Below are 21950 nucleotides of genomic sequence, written 5' to 3' on the forward strand. Positions count from 1 at the left end.
CAATTTTAAGATCTTGCTTTCATAACTTATATTTAGTCTTTTTTTGTAGCATATTCTTACTATTTAATATGTACATTTTAAAAACGACCACATTTTATCCATTTAAATCAATCTACTTTTAATCTACATAAAACAGCATCCCCCAAATATGATAAACGGCTGCCAATAAACAGTTGTCGCTTATTCCAGAATGCACTGCAGCGATGTGGCTACTGTTATTTGCTTATTTACATTTTATTTACGCTGTTGCAGATTTCACAAAATGATTGCACCGACCAAGAATATACATAAATATGACTGCACGACATTTAGTCGTGGGAATTTTACAGTCAGTCTTTCTGCAGGTTACATCATTACGCACATTAGTGGAGTCATTTGAGTGAGTCATTGATTCATTCATTCAACAGATTTGCTTAAAATCACAGATTAATTCAGGAACTGAACACTACTGTGCATTTCTCTGAGATATGCTGAATTTGAATCATTTTTGAGTAGTTGAGTACTTTAAAAAATATATTGGTCGCAGTGTAATTTGTATGTACAATCAAACTGGAAAAACAAATCAAAATTGGCAAAACAATGTATATGATACTCAGAACAGCTATTAAGATAATGTGTCATGCTGCTTTGATTTTTGACTAGATTTTTGGGATGTGCCAAATCAAATCCTTTAAAAATAAATCCCTGATTTACGCAATGCTTTTTTTTTTTTTTTGTAATTGTTATGTTTTCTGAATTCAGCCTACTAAACTAACATATCATATTTTTTCAGCTGTTGGATAAACAAGTGAACATATAATGAAGGTAGATTTTAACTGACAACTGAACAAGGCATTTAGCATGCTAGGCAAGTTGTTACATGTGTTTTAAAATAAATGTCTCACCAAATTATAACTAATGATTTGTAACTTATTAGTTATTAATTATAAGTTGTTGACAAAGCAATGTTTTGACATTATTTGATTTTTTTTTTTCATTTTCTTTCCTTGCCAATAGGTGTAAATAGCTCCTTTATAGCCTGGTAGAAACTCACAACATGATAGTGTTTTCATAACTTTCAAAAAGAGGAGAGTGATTGATAACGGCAGTCAGAAGAAAGAAAAAAAAACATGGATTTATGATGCTGATGACTGTTGAAATGTGTCATAACACTCTGTAAAACGGGTCCATATATTGCCATATTGTTGACTAATACCAAAGAGACAAAAGTCCAAGTGCAAGGTTTCCTGAAGAGTAAGCTGGGGTTCAAACCTTAAAGGACAATTAGTGATATACAAGATTTTGATCTCAGCAATTCATGTTGCTTTTTGTTCACTCGTACTCTTTGGGAACATAGAGTGACATAATGATAAGATCAAGATAAAGAGCGAACTTGTTATTCCTTAAGACATTTGAAATCCAGTTGAATCTGCCTGCCAACATTATACAGCAGCTAGAATCAATTTATATTTTTTGTGCTTTTTCATTGATTTTTTTTTTAACTCTTGGATATTTTACAAAAATACAGTACTACAATGGCCCCAGCAGATAGTAAAATAGTAAATATATATATATATATATATATATATATATATATAAAAAACTCTAGTAAGTTCTGATATATATATATATATAGATAGATAGATATGTGTGTGTGTGTCCTGATTAATTTGGTAATTTCCTATATATCATTAAAATGTATACTGTATGTATCTAATTACTGTATCTAGTAAGGTCTGATTCGTTTATAATATCAGAGCTCTATTTGTATTATCTTGTAATCTTCAAAGAACAATAAAAAGATTATTATAGAGAAATTAGTACAATTTAAAGATGCCATCTCTTCATATCTAAAATACTGTTGAGATCCCATTGTGTAATAAGATAATATAATAATTAGGTAAGCAGATAATCTAAACGTCAAACAAACCAAGAGGTAATGTTCCTAGATTAAATGAAGCCTATCTGTCCTTAAATCCTTAAACCTTTGATCTTTTACACAACTTGAGAGTTAAATGACTACAATGCCATTAAAGGGACAGTTTACTGAAATCCCAAATTCAAATACCATACAAATATCTTGCCATGCATCTATACATATTTGTATAAATGGCCGGTACCAGACAGTGGCATTGATCTTTTTCCAGATCAGATTTTGATCACGTATATTTCCATATATTTTTAGTTGCTTATAAATCTTCTAAATGTACAGTATATGTATGCCCATAAGATATCAGATTGTCTTAAAATGTGATGTCATTTTAAGGCAACGTTATGCTATGTAATTAAAAATTATGTTAAGTAATTAAAATGTACTTTAAGACTTAATGAACTCTTGTTATTACTGCGGTTCAATTAATGAAGTGCAAAATATAAAATCATTATGTAAGTAGTCATTTAGCAGGCACATTATCCATAGTGCCCTAGGCTTCTTACTGGTCAGCCTGCTGGGTCAAGGGCCTGGGGTTTAGAGGGATCAGTGATGATCATGACTAGCTCCTTGTTTAGATAAAACTAGCAACCTTCTGATTACAAACCATGGCTATAGATTGCAAAAAAATTGTTTTGCTTTTTTTTTTTTTTATATTTGCATTTTACATGTTTGAATTTGTTGAGTAATGAAACGGGGTTTAGTGACTGGGTTTTAATAAGACAGATTTATTTATTTTTGAGTGTGTATCAGTGTTAATACTAAAACTAAAACTATTACCTATAGGGGTGAGCGGAAACAGCTTTTACTTACGGTGTGTTTAAAGCGAGCACATGACAGTAAAATGGGTCCAACTTCAATATGTACATACATTTCAGGATGTGGTGCATCCTTGGAAATAATCACTTTGGATCTAAAATAAACTGCTTTCAAAATATGGCTTTCCAAAAAAAAGTGGTCTCTTGGCTCAACTTGCCCCCAGTGAGGGGTAAGTTGAGCTAGAGGGAGGGTAAGTTGAGCCACATGGAGTTAAACTGTGCCATTGATTATGCTGAAGTAAAACTGAACATTCATGCTATATCAAAAGAAGAGAAATTCAATAAAAATGACTTCTTAAAATCTATGTGTGAGCCTTGAGATGGACTAGCCTTTCATGCAGGGATTTTCCTCGCCTGTGGCTCAAGACGCTGGTTAGGATCCAGCTCCCCACTAACCCAATAAGGACATAGGTTTGGATAATGGAATGGATGGATGGATGACTTCTGAAAAGTTTTATTTAAAGATACAGTTCACAACTTTGAAAATTAAAATAAAATGTATTTAAAATTATTTAAAAAATTCTGAACAAAATAAAGTTCAAATTGAAGAATTAAAGGGGTCATATGATGCTTTTTTTAAGATCATTATTTTGTGTATTTGGTGTAACAGAATATGTTGACCACGCCTTCTTTCTTTGCGTGAACATTTGGCCAGCATTACGCAAATATTGCCACATAGTGAGGTAGATATGTGGGGGCGTGTTAGAACGAGCCGTTTTAGGGGGGCGTGGCAGAGTCTTAACTTTGATAAAGAATATCTCTTTGGTTTTGAGACTTTAGTCTTTGCAACTTCAGGGATCTTATCTATGCACAATCAGCTTGTAACACTCCAAAGAGAAATGAAAACTTGAAATCGCATCATATGACCCCTTTAAAAAACTGACTGCAGTTACCTTACAGAACTGGGCTAATAGTACTCAACATCCCACTTATAATTGTTGCGAGAAAATACAGTTTCAATAAACATCAATGGCCAATTTTCATAAACAAGGCCTATTTAACATTTTCAGAACAAAATCAAGTTCAAAACAAAGAACAAAATAAAAAAATGTTTGGTTTAAAATTAGTAAAATATCATGCAGAATTACAGTAAAAGTATACTTTATAATCATAAGAAGGGGTGAGCCACTGGCTCAACTTACCCCAAGACTGTTGGCTCAAATTACCCCACTCCGACCATTTTAACAAACTTGTATCCAGCAGTTTAGAGCTAACACCATGCAAAGAGTATAGCCTCATATTATAACTTCCTAAACCACAAACACGTGTGATATTTTTTCAGATTTGTCTGTAATTGTTCAGACACAAGAAGCATGAGTCCTTGAACATAAAAAAAATCACTTTGAACAGCAAAAAACTAAAAAAAGTTTTTTGAACCTAAATGTAGTTACAAATTATTCTCAAATGGACCTCTCTCCATCACAGGGTCAGTAAAATGGTTAACTCTTCAAACAGGTGTGGTCATATCACCAATTGACTTTAAGGTTGTCTAGAAACTAGGGGTGGCTCAACTTCCCCACAGGCTCAAAACACCCCGCCCTCCCTATATGTAATGAAAATGTAATCAAGTAATGAAATTCAATGTGCTACTTGCTGTGTTAGTTGTCGTTATTTGTGAGATTTACTAGCAATTTCTGAGTGAAAACTGTTTCGTAGTAAATCCTCTAAGCGTTTTTCTCCAGTGTGGTATAACGCATTTCTATAGTGAAACAATACTGCCATCTGGTGATGTGAAAGTACTTTAGTTGGTATCACAGATCTATCGCATTAATTAGACCACACATAATATGTAGATTAAAATTAATTTATACGTGCTTTCATAATGATTACTGGAACGTATATTGAAAGAGGTGAAAACTTAAACTTATTATTATACTCTTAACCTTTAAAGACTTAATAACATCCTTTTTAACTGCCCCACCACGTCAGATCACTGTTTCCTGGTGCAGGTGCCCTAGTCCCCCGGCTTCCTTTCTAGAAATCTTTTTCTCACGGCCCGCGCTTAAAAAGGTGCGGTCTCTCTTCCCATCGTGAGAACTTTCACACGCGTTTGACTGGCAGCCGTCCGCAACTCACTCTCGCGATGACAAGGGACCCGCTCTTATACGCTCCCATAGTAGGCGAGCGTGAATTCTCGCGTGAATTCAGAACTTTCCCACGCCTGTGCCCCCCACCCCCCTTCCTGCATTATTTCTCACACTGCCCCTCCCCCTCGTCTAAATGCAGTGTGGTGCTGGAAATCTCGCGATTGTTGGCGTTATTAGAGAGAGTTGGTGAAGATGGCGCCTGTTGTGACAGGGTAAGCAGCGAAATTACCAACGGACGGGTTGGCGTTATTAGAGAGAGTTGGTGAAGATGGCGCCTGTTGTGACAGGGTAAGCAGCGAAATTATCAACGAACGGGGCATGGAAAAGTCACAGCTAAAATAAGTTTTGTCTGTTTAGTCAAGATAACTTGCTTTGGTTTATTTCTTTACACCCATGGCCGCTTTTCTCTGTGCTGGTGGCCCGTTTCGGCGTACTTCTGTGTGGTTTTTGAGATTTTCAACGATGGGCTCTTTTATTCACTTAGCCGCTTAGCTTTTAACGTTAGTTAGCTGATGGATTTTCAGCAGTTTTCCATAAACACTGAATACTGTGGAGAACAAATCTTTAACTATAAACACAGTAAAGTTGTATTGACGGCGTGTTTTGAAACTTTAACTTAACGTTAATTTAATCTTAAAAAATGTATTAAAATTGAGCCAACTTGTGAGTTGGTGTACAAGACAGAGAGGGGGCAGGTTAGCAGATGTTAGCCAGTCAAGTTAGCTAGTCTAGTGAGTCCATAACAGAAACTGGGAGCTTTCAAGAGGATTTAAAAAGTTCTCTTTGTCAGACTTTTTAGTTAAACTACTTTTAGCTTTAACATTGTGTATTTGTAGCGTCCCGTCATTAATATGTAAAATGGTATTTATGTATTTCAACTTATAGGTATATTCTCAGAACCTAGTGAGCTTCTTATGCACGTTTCAACTTGTTTATCCTGCTCAAAAATGCAGTATTGGTAGGCAGATAACTTGGATGTGACAGTTTTGTTTTTCCAGCATTATTGCTGTTTTGTAGTGTAAATCAGTGATGTTTGAAGTGTGTCTTGACTGTGTCTTGTTTCTTTTTGTAGGAAATTTGGGGAGCTCCCTCAGCCAAAGCGTTTAACAAGGTAAGTGTACAGTAAAGTTCATGTGTAATGCTTAAGCATTTATTAGGAAATCTTAAATACATTTTTCTATTGTATTGTTTGGTTTTGCAGAGAGGCAATGCGCAACTACTTGAAGGAGAGAGGAGATCAGACAGTACTCATACTGCATGCAAAAGTTGCACAAAAATCATACGGCAATGAAAAAAGGTGAGTGAGGAATTTTAGGCGTAAACGTGTATGATTAACTGTTTATGTGTGTTGTGGACAGTAAAGTAAGTCAACATGAAATCACAATTGAGCCTATTAAGGTGATTAATAGACGTTTTTAGTCTAACCGTGGATAATTAATCTGTAATCTAAAAAGCTGTTTAGTCTTTGTGAATCGTCATTGTCATCGGTTTTGGCTGATCTGATCATAAATGGTCAGCTGAGACACATTAGCCTTTACACGTATTATTTACATGTGTCTCCAGTAAGCACTTGTGTTTGGATTTCATCTGAAAGTTTCAATTTCTGAATTCATGCATATATGTAATGGTCGGACTCGGTGATGTCTTTTGCTGTTTTCTGGAATGTGTCAGCATGCATTTCTGATTACTGACGAATATGGACCCTGTTTACACCTTTACTTAAATAGACCCCAATGGAGTTAATGGGGTCATAAAGATGGCTGTTTATGGTATAGTCAAGTCTCACACTACTTTTTTTTTTTCTTGTTGAATATCCTGTTTTAACTTGGGTATATGGCACATTTCAGAAGTTAAACGGATTTAGTTTTATGTTGACTATGAATCAAGTTTTGGGGAAGTCCAGTTAACACATAACTCGTGCACATTTCATGTAAATGAAGGAAGGGAGGGCTGTGTAAAATCAAATTTCTTATACAAGCATCCAGGTGAATTGTTCTTTAATCAGTTCAGATTCTCTTTGATTTCGTTAGATTCTTCTGTCCTCCACCATGTGTGTACCTGATGGGTTGTGGCTGGAAGAAAAAGAAGGAGCAGATGGAGAGAGAGGGCTGCTCGGAGCAGGAGTCTCAGCCTTGTGCCTTTATCGGCATTGGAAACAGTGAACAAGAGATGCAGCAGCTCAACTTGGAGGGCAAGGTGCTTTATGGATTTTTTTTTATTGCTACACATATTGAAACTGCCTTTCTAAAATAACTTTAAAAAATCCCTTTTCTGACATCATAGCTTTTGTGCTTTGCTTCTGCAGAATTTTTGCACAGCAAAAACGTTGTACATTTCTGACTCGGACAAACGGAAGCACTTCATGCTTACAGTGAAAATGTTCTACGGGAACAGTGCGGATATCGGTGTCTTCCTCAGCAAACGAATCAAGGTCATCTCCAAACCTTCCAAAAAGAAACAGTCGCTGAAGAATGCAGAACGTGAGTGAATTTCTTGTTTGTGTCCCTAAGTGAGTCATAATTTTCACTCGTCTCATTTTTTAATGTCTCTTATAGTGTGCATAGCTTCTGGGACGAAGGTGGCTCTTTTTAACCGCTTGCGGTCTCAGACTGTCAGTACGCGGTACCTTCATGTGGAAGGGGGAAACTTCCATGCTAGTTCACAACAGTGGGGAGCCTTCTACATTCATCTATGTGAGTATTTTATCACAATCGTCTATTAAACACAATATGTGACCCTGGACCACAAAACCAGTCATAAGGGTAAATTTTTCGAAATTGAGATTTATACATCACATGAAAGCTGAATAAATAAGCGTTCCATTGATGTATGGTTTGTTAGGATAGGACAATATTTGACCGAGATACAACTATTTGAATATCTGGAATCTGAAGGTGTACAAAAATCTAAATATTGAGAAAATCGCCTTTAAATTTGTCCAAATGAAGTCCCTAGCAATGCATATTACTAATGATTAGGGCTGCACGATTAATCGCATGCGATATTTAACATACAATGTATTTTTGGCTATTGCTACAGATTGCTACTTATGACTGGTTTTGTGGTCCAGGGTCACATGTAGTATGTTAAAAACAGCACCAAGACTTGACATTGATCCCTAGTGCATTTGGAAGGACACAAGCAAAGTTCATTACATCTAATGAAAGAATGTGTAAAAATCATGTATTTGTCTTTTACATTTTAAAATATGCAGTTTTTCTAGTTTATTTATGGATTGGTAATAATGTGTAATTTTGAATTCCAGTGGATGATGATGAGTCAGAGGGAGAAGAGTTTACAGTCAGAGACGGTTATATCCATTACGGTCAGACGGTGAAGCTAGTGTGCTCTGTGACAGGCATGGCTCTTCCACGACTGGTAAGCTATTATCCACTTTAACATTCATCAGTCAGAATGACTGTGATTGTTCATTATTAAAAGGGTTGGCCTAAGAAATTGTGTCCTGTTCAAAGAATGATGTATAGCTGTGACTCTGAATTGACATCCTATATTTTCTTTGTACAAATATGTTTGTGTAACAGTTTACATAGCAAGGATTTTTAGGTGAAATGTTGTGTGTCTGTGTGTAGATCATTCGTAAAGTGGACAAGCAGACAGCGCTAATGGATGCTGACGATCCTGTGTCCCAACTACATAAATGTTCCTTCTACCTTAAAGATACAGAGAGGATGTACCTCTGCCTGTCACAAGAGAGGATAATTCAGTTCCAGGTTTGTCCATTGGTGCTTCTAAAATTTAATTGGCTGAAATAATGCACTATAATTGATTAAAAAAATAACATTCTCTAAATTCGTGTTTGAATTCTCATCATCTTAATCATTTTTAGGCAATGTAGCCTTTTTAATGGTAAACAATTATAATAGGCCTATTTTCCAACTACTCTCAGGCCACATCCTGTCCCAAAGAAACAAACAAAGAAATGATCAACGATGGGGCGTCATGGACAATCATCAGCACAGACAAAGCAGAGTACACTTTCTATGAGGGGATGGGCCCTGTACCCTCACCTGTCACACCCGTGCCTGTTGTTGAAAGTTTACAGGTAATGCATGGCTACATATTACATCAAACTTTTACTTTAAAAGAGCATCGAAATCTGTCATATTATTTGTAAGAAAGTAACCTTGAACCCTTCGTGTTGTAGCTGAATGGAGGAGGAGATGTTGCCATGCTGGAACTGACAGGACAGAACTTCACGCCTAACCTCAGAGTCTGGTTTGGAGATGTAGAGGCAGACACTATGTACAGGTGAAACCAACACACCAATTACAGTGTGTTATACAGTTCAGCAAATAGAAAAACAGCTGGCAGTAGTAAATCATAGACATTTCAAAATAAGAGTTCTGGTGCATGTTGGGCTTGTTTATAATTAAAGGTTTTGCATTATGCATATAATCCTTTTCTGGTTATTATTGTTATTTTGGTGGCAAAAACTGTATCTGGCATTTCGTTCAACATAAACTCTTGTAGTTAATCCTTGTGCCACCCCGTCACAGGAAGGAAATACTAAGAACCTTATTTAACACATTCAGTGTACTAGTATCTGCACAATAATCTGTTTATTGCCTTTCTTTGAACACATTATTGTATCTCATAAGACTTGACATACTGATTCATAAACCAGATTTAGTACATCTGTATATATTTAATAAAACATGTTTGGAGTATTTTAAACTTGCGATTACCCTGTTTCTCTGATAAACAGTATTAAGTGATACTCCATATAAACATGACACACCTTCCAAGCGAACAGAGTAGAAGGGAAATAACATGTTAACATTAAGTCTTCATTGAATGTGTGCCACAGCCTGTTTAATTGAGTTAAAGAATCTGACATACAGGATTTATTTTGAGATCATGAGACTTTGCTCTCTTTGGACATGATCTAACTCGGTGATATAACTCGTTATAAGGGTCTTAAAATCTTAAGCCGCCTTTCCACTGTCTCTGACATTTGGATACGATTGTCACATTTCTCCCCCTAGTGGCAGTCGCACAGAACCTTCAAATTGGTAGTGAAGCGACCGTTACCCTCGGCTTATTTACCATGGTAAAATGAATAATTTTAAAGAATATAATGAATGTATCCACACAAAACAAATGACCCCCTAAATAAAAACATAGTAGGTTTTATGGGGCTAATCAACATTAATAGTGATTTAATAATGATAAAATAATTATTTCTGCCATAATTATTCTAAACTGCTATTTTACAGAAATGGTGTTTACAGAATATTGTTAAAGTGGAAAAATATTGGTAATTCTAGCCTCATGCTCATAGTTTTGATTAAAATGCATCACATCTGGTCGGGCGGTTGCATACGGTCTAGCCGCAGAAGTTAAAATATTTTAACTCATCCGAAGCTCAAATCGGATCCGAAATTTCCACATGATTTCCATATGATAGGATTTCTACGCAGCTCCCGCACTACTCTTCATTGGAAATGAATGACTTCCAGTTTATGGCTTGTCAATTGTCGGAGATAGTGGAAAGGCGGCTTTAACTTTGCAGATACCCTGTGATGTATTGAATTGATCTCTATTTATGTTTTCCTTTGAGCAAAATCGTTGCATATATATTGAGAATATCCATTACATAATTGCCAGCAATTCATGCTTTCACATTCTTTTTCCTGCAGGTGTGGCGAAAGTGTGCTCTGCGTGGTTCCCGACATCTCTGCCTTCCGTGAGGGGTGGCGTTGGGTTCGGCAGCCAGTGCAGGTTCCTGTGACCTTGGTCCGTAATGATGGCATCATCTACTCCACAGCTTTGACATTTACCTACACGCCAGAGCCAGGACCGCGTCCTCACTGCGGCACCGCGGGAGCCATACTGCGGGCCAACAGCAACTCCTCCACCTCACCATCTTCATCCTCCTTATCCTCCAGCCTACTGCTGCAGTCAGCCATCGACAGCCAGGCAGGATACGCGGCAACAGGCGTGTCTTCATCCTCCTCTTCCTCAGCTATGTCTGTCTCCTAACCTTGGAATCTCAATGTGCATTTGCTTGTGTGAGTAAGTGAGCCTTTGTGAGAGATGGTGATTCGTCCACACATAGACTTTCCTTGATTCACGGGATACAGATCACGAAAACAGATTACGGTGCCACAAAGAGAGAAGAATGAGAGACAAGACTTCACACAAAGACTGGACAAAACAAATGAAGATGTCTCTTTTCTGTTCTCTCTCTCTGTGTCTCTCTTTGTTGCAGTTCTTTTTCAATCTGTTTCCTCATGTCAGAGGAAGTGGAAACAGAAGTGATGTGTGCCGTGGATCAAGATGCCACAGGATCAATGCATAAGCCTTACATGAAAACAAAAAAAAACAATCAAAAACAAAAAAAAAATACTGTCTCTTCAAAACAAAGCCTTTTCGAAGTAAGTGCAAGCTGGAAATTGCTTTGAGAGATGTTGTTTTCTACTAAAGGGCTTAATGCACTGTTTCACCAGGCTTGGAAGAAAAGTTATAGTAATATAGTTTTTACGGACCGAGGAATATTATTATTATTATTATTTTTATTGATATATAATTTTATAAGCTTTAGCTAAGGTACATTTTTCACCTTTTTCAGTTTTATAACATATAGTAAACTTTTGTTACCAAATAGTTTTGTATATTTCTTGTGAGTGTTTGGGCTCAGAAGGAAATGGTTCACGCATTTTAAAAGCCTGAACTTATAGCTGCCTTTACTCGTCTTGGCAAATGCCTTAAGTCTTCTGGAGTTTCACCAGACACTTTCTCTTTTGTAATAATATTTTCATGTCATGTATATTGGTCTTTTTCCCCATTCTTTTTTTTTTTTTTTTTCTCCACTAAACCGAGAAGTAATATTGATGCCGTTTTTGTGTATTTGGGAGAAGGTGACTTCTGATTTGTTAAAAATGTTTTCTCATATGAAGTGGTCTTTTTCCCCATTCTTTTTTTTTTTTTTTTCTCCACTAAACCGAGATGTAATATTGATGCCGTTTTTGTGTATTTGGGAGAAGGTGACTTCTGATTTGTTAAAAATGTTTTCTCATATGAAGTCTTTAACACAAAAGCTTTAACTGACTTTGCCGGTTGGCCGTGTGCCCCATCGTACTCATCAGATACACATAGCCATTGATCTGGCCCTTTTTCATTGGCTATAGATATTCAAGCTGCCAACATAACAGTAACCTATGAAGTATCCCACACCAAATGGCTTATATTTAGTTGAACGTAAGCGCACAAAATTCTTTTAATAGGTCTGCGATTTCGAATTTTGACTCAAATCCTGTGGTAGGAAAGGACTGTACTAGTCTCATTTGCATATCATTCATGCTTTCATTGTCATGATTACTGTTAGTATCAGACTAAAATCAACATGTAGGAAAATTGCTGCTTTGTTGTCATGTGGTTTAACCATATAGAGAAGGAAGTGTAGTGATTCTGTAAGTACAGTCAGGTTACAAGTAGCATGCATGAATGAAAGTTTGAATTATCTCAGTGTTTTTAGATAGAGATGTGCAAAATTTTCAGAATCAACCAATTTAGGGTCAGATTTACTAACAGCTTGCACTAGTGCAAACCCTCTTTTGGCGTTAAGAGGCTACTGTCAGAATTTACTGATGACAGTGAAAAATTTGTGATGAAAAGGCATGGATACGGTTATTTTTGTGGCTGATCTTATTACGTATTAATTTGTAGGAGTTTCCCTTTTAGACACAAAATTTATGTGAGGAGAGTATTTAAATGAATCATGCAATGAGATTTACTAAGGTTTGTCAGTTGACTGGTATTTGCGCCATTATTTAATATGCACAAAAAAAGTCATGTCTTAAACCATTTTGCACTTGACATGCCTGCGATAGTTGCTAATTTGTGCTCCTCTTGGTAGATTGCGTTGGTCATTGGAAACGATCAGGCTGTGTCTGTATATATTAATTTGCACATTGTCAGTAGATCACCCGCAAAACGTCTAGCGGTCTCACGCTAATATGCCCCGTTCAGTAAATCTGGTCCTTAGTGGGTGGCCTGACCAGCTAATTCACTAGTCAGTCTTCTAGTTAGTTTAATATTTTTAATTAAACATGGCATCTTAAAAACAACACTTACCACTGAGATGCTCAAATGGATGTTTGAATGTGTAATGGTTGTACTAAAAATCTAGATAAACTAGTCAACCTCACTAATTGACTAGCTTGTTTTTGGACCCATCCCTGCTTGTAGCCAACTAGCTTAGCAGTGTCAAGCTGAATGGAAAGAACCGGAAAAAAGCACTTGCTCTCGCATTGCTGCGTGAAGATGTTTGGTTTGTAGATTACAGGAAATGAAATCTTATCCTTCCTTTCATATGTTTTGATTCATGAAACCGCAGAAGTGGCACAGCCTTCATGAGCATCACTGCTACGTCAAAATGTGCCCTTTTAAACTGACGTCACATGAAATTTTTTTTTTAGTTTTGTACCAAATGTTCGATTTTGTAATCGCTATTGTCTAAAGCAACTAGAAATGAGGCCTTAAACCACTACTGCTTAATAACAGGATCTGTTGGTAGAATATTACACTACAAATTATGTCCTTCTGTGAAAAGGACATAAGTATTTGTTTATACCTTTTTCAGTATAATTCACAGAGCAAAATGTCATCTCATGTCTGCTCTTTCTGTGGATCTTTGTTTCTTTTGCTGTCCTGTTTATGTACTTTTCCCCCCCACCCAACTCTACATGCATCGTCTGATCCAAGAGAAAGAGACACTTGTGAAATAGCACGGTATGGACTGTATTTTGTTACTTTTTGGGATTTATACAGGAACAGCAGAAGTAGTTCCTCAGTGGTTTTGGTTCTTTTAATTTATCAGGTTCTATCATGGCTAATATTAATAATATATGAGTCTAAATGTTATATTGATTATTTTATACAACATTATTGCTGTGTTACAGTATGAAATATTCTTTTAATGTTAATATTTCTAAACATTTCTTCCATGATTGAGGGAAAATGACTATGAAACTTCTTTTGTATATCTCATATTTTTTTAAAATAAGCCTTGTTTTGGTCTGCATTAGAAACTGTTGCTTTGGAAGAAATAAAAACTAAAACCCAGTAATTCTCGCAAAGCCATTAACTAGTTACTAGTATCTACTGTGAGCTTTTTTTCTTCAAGTTCCTCAATCAGGGAAGAATATTAAAGCATACCATGTGCAAGTGCCGAAATGAAAACTGCCAAATCTAAAGGTCAAATTGTGAAGGTCACACGTAACTTTTCCATTTATGCTTTCAGTGTTATTTTCCTCGTGTATCCAGTTGTCTTCCAGAGTGTTCGAATCCGAGGACCTGATTGGTTCATTTCAAGACTAACCATGTTGAGTTTCATCATTTCTGTCACACAGGTTAGTTAGTTTGCCTGTCACCTGTGCCACTGTGCTTATATTGAACAGAAACTAGTGTATTAGATCACTGTTATCTTTGTCAGTTTTGTCTGTAGAAAAAAGAAGAGGTGAGAATTGATGTCTGTTTTCTCAAGTGTTTCAATGGTTTGTTTTACATTTGGGAAGTTACCAGCCTTTGCCAAATGGCTACCAGCTGTTCTGGTTTTGAGTGCATGCTCTCTAGCATATTTGAACCATATTGGTGCTGTCTAACTCTTAAAGGGCCAGTGTATCTGTTGCTTTTGGAATGGATCACTAAACACTGTAATAGAATCAAAAAGTGTCAAGTTTTTCATTTATTTTTGTCTTTTACGGTGCTAAATTAAAACCATCAAGGAAGTGTGGTATGGAGATTGCAATACTGACCACTGTGTGCATAAAATGAAAATGTCATGAACTGTATGATTTTTGTTTTTTTATGGAACACAAAGTTATATATATTTTAAAGAAAGTTTTGGTTGTTTTTGCCAGTACAATGAAAGTCAGTGTGATCTGAAAAAATGCTGGACCATATTGACTTTTATTGTATGGACTAAAAAATAAATGAGCATAAATTGTATACATGTATAAAAAGTATACACGCACTAGCTGTCAAAAATTTTGAATAATAAGTACGTTTTAATGTTTTTGACAGAAGTCTCATGCTCACCAAGGCTGCGGGGTTTTTTTTATTATATTTATTTTTTATTAAAAATACAATAAAAAAAAAAAGTAATACTGTGAAATGTTACAAATGTAAAGAACTGTTTTCTATTTGAATATTTTTTTAAATGTAATTTTTTTAATGTGTGCCGTGCAGTGTCACATGATCCTTCAGAAATCATTCTATTATGCTGATTTGGTCAATTGTTAATTATGGATATCAGTGTTTTGCTAATATTTTTGTGGAATCCATGATACATTTTTTTTCTGGATTCTTTGATGAATAGAAAGTTCATAAAAACAGCATTCATTTTGAATTGAAATCTTTTGTAACTTTATGTATATACTGTCACTTTTGATATATATATTGATACATTTTTGGATAATTTCTGAAGGATCATGAGACATTAAAGACTGGCGTAATGACTGCTGAAAATTCAGCTTTATCATCACAGCAATAAGTTACATTATGAAATATATTAAAATAGAACAGTTAATTTGTAATATTTCACACTATTACTGTTTTTAATGTATTGTTTATGAAATAACTGGTGAAAAAAAAAAAACGACATAAAAATAAAATAATTATTTGACCGCTATGGTTATCCTTTGCATTTTTTATCTAGTTTTGAGTATAAATGTCCTAACTCTCAGATGAAATAGTGATTTGGTCAAATGCTAAAAGTAGCGGTTTAATGTTGCTTCATGTATATTCATATGGTTCACAGTATAAATAACTTTTTATTTATTTATAGAATTGCTTTTTGTTGTGGGGGAACCCCAGTTTAGTCATGCAGCGCTGCTGAGTAGCAGTGCACGAAACACTACAGTATGGTGGTATACCATTCCCAACACACCCACTGTTTACCACTCTGAGTGGTTGCAATATTAATTGAGATGCAAATCTTTACAGTGGGGAAGTGGATTGACTTACATTGTGGTATGGCAACAACTAATTGGACCGCAATACCACTAAGACTCTTGAAAAAATAACCGATCTAAACAAGTAGCTGAAATTCTAGCTTTACTGGTTATGAGGGATTCTGCAATATAGTGGAATCCCATGAATTCTTCTCCAACGCTAACCAATAGGACAGAAACATCAAATTGTCAGATTTAGACACACAGAACTAAACCCATGTTTTAAAGTCAACATCCCATATGAGAAGCAAAGCCTACAGAACCTATTTTTTTCCTCCATTGATGACATCTATGCTGGCCACCAGGGGCAGAAATGAGATGGTGTTTCTCATATTCACTTTGAAGTGAGTTTGCCCTGAATTACAGTGACAAGACACCTGCCACTTGTACATGTTTCAAGGGCCAATCGTTTCCCCCACTGCTTGGCATCCACTCGCTCATGCCCCAGATTTTATTTTTAGACCATATGGGGTTGTTGAGGTGTAACTTGAATCTTTCTTTCTGTTGCCGTTTCTGAGTGTATGAGTCGTCGACCATGTTCATCTGATAGGGATCTAAATGTAATCCTGAGACCAGGATTGTGTGTGTTTGTGTACATGCGGGCCTATATGAGAGAGCAAATGTGTTGTTTTACTGTGAAAGCCCCCAAATGGAAGGTTCTTGAATAGGATAAAGTTTGCCTAATATTGTCATAATTCTTGAGTGGGGTGTAGAGATGCTCCCAAATTAAAATAAAAAAATGTAAGGACTTAATTTACTCCATCATATCCATCCAAACCTGTAACATTTAACACAAAAAGACATCTTGAAGACTATTTCGGCTGTTTTAGTGCATACAATGAAAGTCAACACATTAGACTTTAGACTTGACACAAACAGCAATAATACATGATATACAACTATTTTAGTCAACATTCCTAAGACTAATTTGTTACTTTAAGAATATAAATTAAGTCACAAATTAAAGCTGTTCATTATACATTAAGTATATTCATGTAATACTTGTATGAACTGCATTTAGTTTTGAACAGTATCCCTGCAGAACGAGCGTCATTTACCCGTTATTGAATATTTTATTGTTTAATTAATTTTGATTCGTTAATACTGACATTTCTTACTATAAAGTTCAATCCAAACACGTAACCTAATTAATATTCATATCCCACGTCAACGTCTACTTCTCAGCAAATCAGTGTACTTGGCAAGCGGCACGCAATCTAATTAATATTCATGAGTCGGATTAGTAAATCAGCTTTTGGCGTTGGAAGCGCAGACGCACGCAAAGTTTGGTGACATTTAGTAACTAGAACACTTTCATGTACACGCATTATCCAAACATTTCTAGAGAGGTGCTATTGCTTCATAAGGATCTTCGTTCATAAGGAACCTGGCTTTCGGAAGGACTTCTATTATTTGTCATCGTATTAGTATTTTTGACTCCGTGTTTTGAAGGTGGAAGAGTTCTTTCGTTAAACGTTTTCCAGTCATGTTTATTATTCTGTTTACTTTGTTCCTCTTTTGCTTTGGGATGTAACAAGGAATCCTTTCTTTATCATTATTTATTCATTCATTTATTTTTATTTTTTGGTGGGATGCATCTGTCTTTTTAAATGTTGTGATTTAGGCTATCCTTTGGGGTTGCGAACAAACATTTCTAACAGTTTGTCGTTTTTTTGTAATTTATTTTTTGTGTAATTCCTACATTACACAATATGTTGCTTTTCTAACCGGCGCGCCAAACCTTTTCATGGCGCTGGAGCTGTTCATAGCATCAATATCACGTAACGCTGCATTTGGATGCACATGTGTTTTTTAAATCATAGACAGTAAGTGGCACTTGAACCCTGCGATGCATAAGTTCTGCCTCACCGTACTGCTGGTGCTGCGCGGACTCATCATCTGCATCTGTTCCAGCGATGAAGCACAGCACCCTGGACTGTACAAGGACACACCTGTGACCTCAGGCACGTGTGCACGACCAAATATACAGAAATGTTCATATTTATAATGTTTATATTTGCTAAACCTCAGCATGACCCTTGGCATTCTGAAGATCCATGCAATTTGCAGACTAATGGATAAGAAAAGAGCAGTTAAAACAGTTGATTAAATATTTTGTAGCTGATAATAACTAGAAAAATGTATGTAGTACAAATGTATTATTAATGCATTTATTATAATACAATTACACACACACTCATGACACCTCTTGGTGAAATTGCTGTAGTGAAATGTTTAACTGTCCACTTTTCATCACAGATCCATGTCTGCAAGTGAGCCCTCCGTGTATGACAGAGGCTGACCGCTTCAGCCTGGAGGCTCTTCAGCACATCCACAGAGAGATGGATGACGATCAGGATGGAGGCATTGAGGTGGAGGAGAGTGTCGAGGTAATCAACGTTCACAGATGTTACAATCACAAGTCAGAAAATTAGTTTCCTCACACCCTAATGTGAATCCTGCAGGGTTTCCACACCTCCTGGCCAATGCATTTTCATGTAACAGTCAAATGGATAAAAAAGAGAGCAGTTTAAACAGCTGATTACATATTTTATAACTAGAAAAACTGTAAAAAATTATAGAATGTTCATTACTTTTCAAAGCCTTGAAACTGGGGCTGCATGATTAATCGAAATAGACTAAAATTGCATTATGGCTTAGTGTGCTTATTTCAAAGGTTGCAATTCAATTAACTCAATATATGTGCTGCATGTTTTCAATGTGAAGCATGATGTTAAACATTTGAAAATGAAGACAGCCATAAATGTTAGTATTGCAATTTTACAGTTGTAATGTAAAATAAAATGATTATATTATTTTTCTTAAATACTTAAATTGTTTGACAGTGAAATACTACAAGAGTAATATTTTTTATTTCGGTTTTTATTTAATAGTAGTAGTAGTAGCAGCAATAATAATAATAACAACAACAACAACAACAACAACAACAACAAGATTATTATTATTATTTAATAGGCAAACTGATAAATAATCACTAAATTTCATCCAAATTGTGAAGCCCCCAAAACAAACACAGCAGGCCAGGAATTTTGCTGTGAATATTGAAACATACAATATAGAAATTTCAACAGCTTCTAAAATGTAAACTTTAGAAATCCATAAAAATCCTTTACTTTCTTTTTGTATTATAAATATAAATTATATATATAGATCATTTTGAGACTCTAATCCCACCCTTACCCTAAACAAACCACTTCTCAACAGTTACAGTATAACATGTATAGTATATAATAAATCATAATTTTGACAGAAAAATCACAATATGTATTTTTTTTTAAATTGTGAAGCCCTACTTGAAATCATACTTGTCAAATTTCCTTAAATATATTTTCAGTTATTCCATGACTGTGTGCTTAATTATCCTTGTCTCTTTAGTTACACTTTAGAGTTTTTTTTTTTGCTGCTAAATTGAACAAGTGGTAGAGTAGCACACATGTAGTAGTTGTGAAGTCTAAGGACTAACAAGCTCAGCTTAACTATTTTGGTATGTCTGTGTGATGTTTGTGTAAGAGCTGAAGTGTTATGCCAAAGCACCCTTTCTCAAGCCTGTTGGTCAATTTAGAAACACATGTTTCCATCCAGCACCTCAGACAAACCGTTCAGGCTTGGCACTGGGAGAACATAGCAGAGGGGGATGAGTTTCCAAGTAATGTCCTGACGTACGTCCGTGTCTCTGGTATTGGGTTTCTTTTCCTTGTTGCTATAGATATGGTTTAGATGGATCGAAGCAGTGAAGAATCCTGGAATCACATGGTGCATCTGATTACAGCAGAGACAGATACCAAAACACATTCACAGACACTTGAGCTCTTTCGATCTTGAATGTTTACTCAGCTGTTGTTTTACGTGTGTGTCACTGCATTTGTAGGACTTGGGTGTCTGAAGTTAATTTCAAACAATTTCTCATGCATCCGCATCTCTTCTTTGCTTCTTACTGTAGTTCATCATTGAAGATATGCAGCAGCAACAACAGGCAAACAAGCACAGTAAACTCCATCACGAGGACCAGCATATCACTTTGGAGGAGCTTTGGAAAGGCTGGAAATCTTCTGAGGGTAGGATAGTCTCCATGATTGAGTCTTAGTATGTTCTTAATGTAAAAATAGTCACTTTCTGCCCATCTTTTGGTTCTTTCACTGCTTTCTTTCCCTCTATCAGTTCATAACTGGACTCAGGAGGATGTCTTGAGGTGGCTAAGAGAGTTTGATGAGTTGGCTCAATATGAAAAGGGCTTCAAAGAGCTGCGTGTCAATGGGAACACCTTGCCCAGGTGAGACAAATCAAGACTGAACCGAATGAAAATTCAACAATTCTCAACAGTTAAACCATAAAAGGCATATACATTTACAGTGCTATTCATTTTAGTTACAATATACTATTATATAGATAGTCATAACAGCACCAGAAATCACAGAGAACAGAATAAAAATGTTATAATGTAAATGTGATTGCACTCAACATACACTACAGTTTAAAAGTTTAGGGTCGGTATGATGTTTTAGAAACAAGTCTCTTATGCTCCCCCTGGCTGCAATTATGAGAGAAAAATACAGTAAAAGCAGTGAAATATTAATATGATTTAAATGAACTGTTTCTGTTTTAACACATATTAAAATGTAATTTTAATATTACTGTGATGCAAAGCTGAATTTTCAGCATCATTACTCCAGTCTTCAGTGTCATATGATCCTTTAGAAATCATTCTAATATGCTGATTTGCTGCTCAATCATTTTTTTTTTTTTATCAACGATGTGCTGCTTTTTTGTGGAAACCGTTTTTTTTTTCAGGATTCTTTGATGAATAGAAAGTTCAAAAGAACAGTATTTATTTAAAATAGAGATCTTTTGTAACATAAATGTCTTTACAGTTACTTTCAATCAATTTAATGCATCATTGCTGATAGATATTAATTTCTTTAAAAACAAATCTTACTGACCCCAAACTTTTGAATGATAATGCATTTAGTTAATTGCATTGATTAAATACAATAAACAGCTTTATGAAATGACACAGCTAATAGTTTCTTGTTTTGCATTTACAGAATTGCTGCCAATGAGCCATCATTTATGAGCACTTATCTGAAGATCCAGGACCAGCAACACAAACAAAAACTCAAGCTCAAAGCTCTGGATGTAGTGCTGTTTGGCCCACCTACACGTATGTATCAACTTTACATATATTGACATAAAATGTTGGCTAATTATTTTTAAATAACCATTTTCCAAACTCTATGTTATACACTCAGGATATGAACACTTCAGTCTCTGATCAACATAAGCAATTGTGAAAATGAATTATTAATTATAAAATGAAGTTAAATTGCTGCACTAAAATTTTTTGCATCTTCTTTTTGCAGCCCGGTGGCATTGATTCAGTCCACTGACTGAATTGTATGCACTATATGCTTCAATTGTAAATCAGATCATTAAATGACTGGAGCCACAGTATAATGAATTCTGATCAAACAGTTGTGGCTTTTTAAATGTCATTATTACATACAGTTCTAACTGATGTGTAACATTTGAGCACATGTGAAATCAAATATCCACGCACGCCTGTTGAGAACACACAGTAGAATGACTCTCTCACAGTGTAAAATATATTCAGCAGATATCCAGTCAGCAGGCAAAATAAACACACAGACGTCACATAATATATTTATTGGCTGTCTGACTAATATTCCCTTTGCTCCAGGACCCCCACACAACTGGATGAAAGACCTGGTTCTGATAGTGTCAGTAGTAATGGGTGTTGGTGGATGCTGGTTTGCACAAGTACAGAATAAAGCATCTAAGGTACATATTACAAAGATGATGAAGGACCTGGAAAGCTTGCAGAGAGCTGAACAAAGCCTCAGAGACTTACAGGAGCAGTGAGTACCTCTTCTAGATTCCCAAACCTCCACATTCAGCATTAATTTGAATCATATGATATGATTATTCACCCAAATGAATAAAGCTGTTTGATTCACACTTGATTCAACAAGCCACAGTTAATAATTTTTCATAATTCAGACTAATAGTAGTTTATGCTGGTCTTATCTTATATTGGTCTTATATATATTGTTCTTTAAAAAACATAAAAAAAATATTACCAACCCTAAACTTTTTAACAGTGGTGTGTGTATGGTATATATAC

The 21950-nt window shown here is 35.6% G+C and overlaps 2 protein-coding genes and 1 long non-coding RNA gene across 5 annotated transcripts in view; all 3 read left to right on the top strand.

Moving 5' to 3' along the window:
* Positions 1–4752: 4752 nt before the first annotated feature.
* Positions 4753–11338, top strand: rbpja (recombination signal binding protein for immunoglobulin kappa J region a). Of its 3 annotated transcripts, XM_016504586.1 has the most exons (12): positions 4753–4757; positions 5072–5102; positions 5887–5925; positions 6016–6111; positions 6845–7010; positions 7120–7294; positions 7370–7507; positions 8080–8192; positions 8405–8545; positions 8722–8877; positions 8980–9083; positions 10475–11338. In XM_016504586.1, the coding sequence occupies exons 2-12, from the start codon at positions 5083–5085 to the stop codon at positions 10815–10817; spliced, it is 1491 nt and encodes a 496-aa protein (XP_016360072.1). In that variant the 5' UTR covers positions 4753–4757; positions 5072–5082; the 3' UTR covers positions 10818–11338. The 3 variants fall into 3 exon arrangements, with proteins under 3 accessions (XP_016360072.1, XP_016360073.1, XP_016360074.1); XM_016504587.1 differs by lacking the exons at positions 4753–4757; positions 5072–5102 and adding an exon at positions 4949–5026; XM_016504588.1 differs by lacking the exons at positions 4753–4757; positions 5072–5102 and adding an exon at positions 5137–5156.
* A 2159-nt stretch (positions 11339–13497) lies between these two features.
* Positions 13498–14567, top strand: LOC107702319 (uncharacterized). Its single transcript, XR_001635749.1, has 2 exons — positions 13498–13568; positions 14080–14567. It is a non-coding gene; the product is annotated as an uncharacterized LOC107702319 (long non-coding RNA).
* Positions 14568–17059: 2492 nt separating this feature from the next.
* Positions 17060–21950, top strand: part of LOC107702263 (stromal interaction molecule 2-like) — a 10849-nt gene continuing 5958 nt past the window's right edge. The window contains exons 1-6 of the mRNA XM_016504521.1: positions 17060–17754; positions 18050–18180; positions 19752–19866; positions 19970–20081; positions 20854–20969; positions 21507–21684. Of these exons, the coding sequence (XP_016360007.1) occupies positions 17640–17754; positions 18050–18180; positions 19752–19866; positions 19970–20081; positions 20854–20969; positions 21507–21684 (767 nt within the window). The 5' untranslated portion in view covers positions 17060–17639. The remainder of the gene's footprint in view (positions 17755–18049; positions 18181–19751; positions 19867–19969; positions 20082–20853; positions 20970–21506; positions 21685–21950) is intronic.

Source organism: Sinocyclocheilus anshuiensis, unplaced genomic scaffold (genome assembly GCF_001515605.1).
Source record: "Sinocyclocheilus anshuiensis isolate Anshui unplaced genomic scaffold, SAMN03320099.WGS_v1.1 scaffold86, whole genome shotgun sequence".
Lineage (NCBI taxonomy): Eukaryota > Metazoa > Chordata > Actinopteri > Cypriniformes > Cyprinidae > Sinocyclocheilus > Sinocyclocheilus anshuiensis.

Coding starts and splice junctions, on each gene's coding strand:
- rbpja (XM_016504586.1), top strand. CDS start 5,083: ATGGCGCCTGTTGTGACAGG. Junction 5,926..6,015: donor CAGCCAAAGCGTTTAACAAG/GTAAGTGTACAG, acceptor TTGGTTTTGCAG/AGAGGCAATGCGCAACTACT. Junction 7,295..7,369: donor GTCGCTGAAGAATGCAGAAC/GTGAGTGAATTT, acceptor TGTCTCTTATAG/TGTGCATAGCTTCTGGGACG.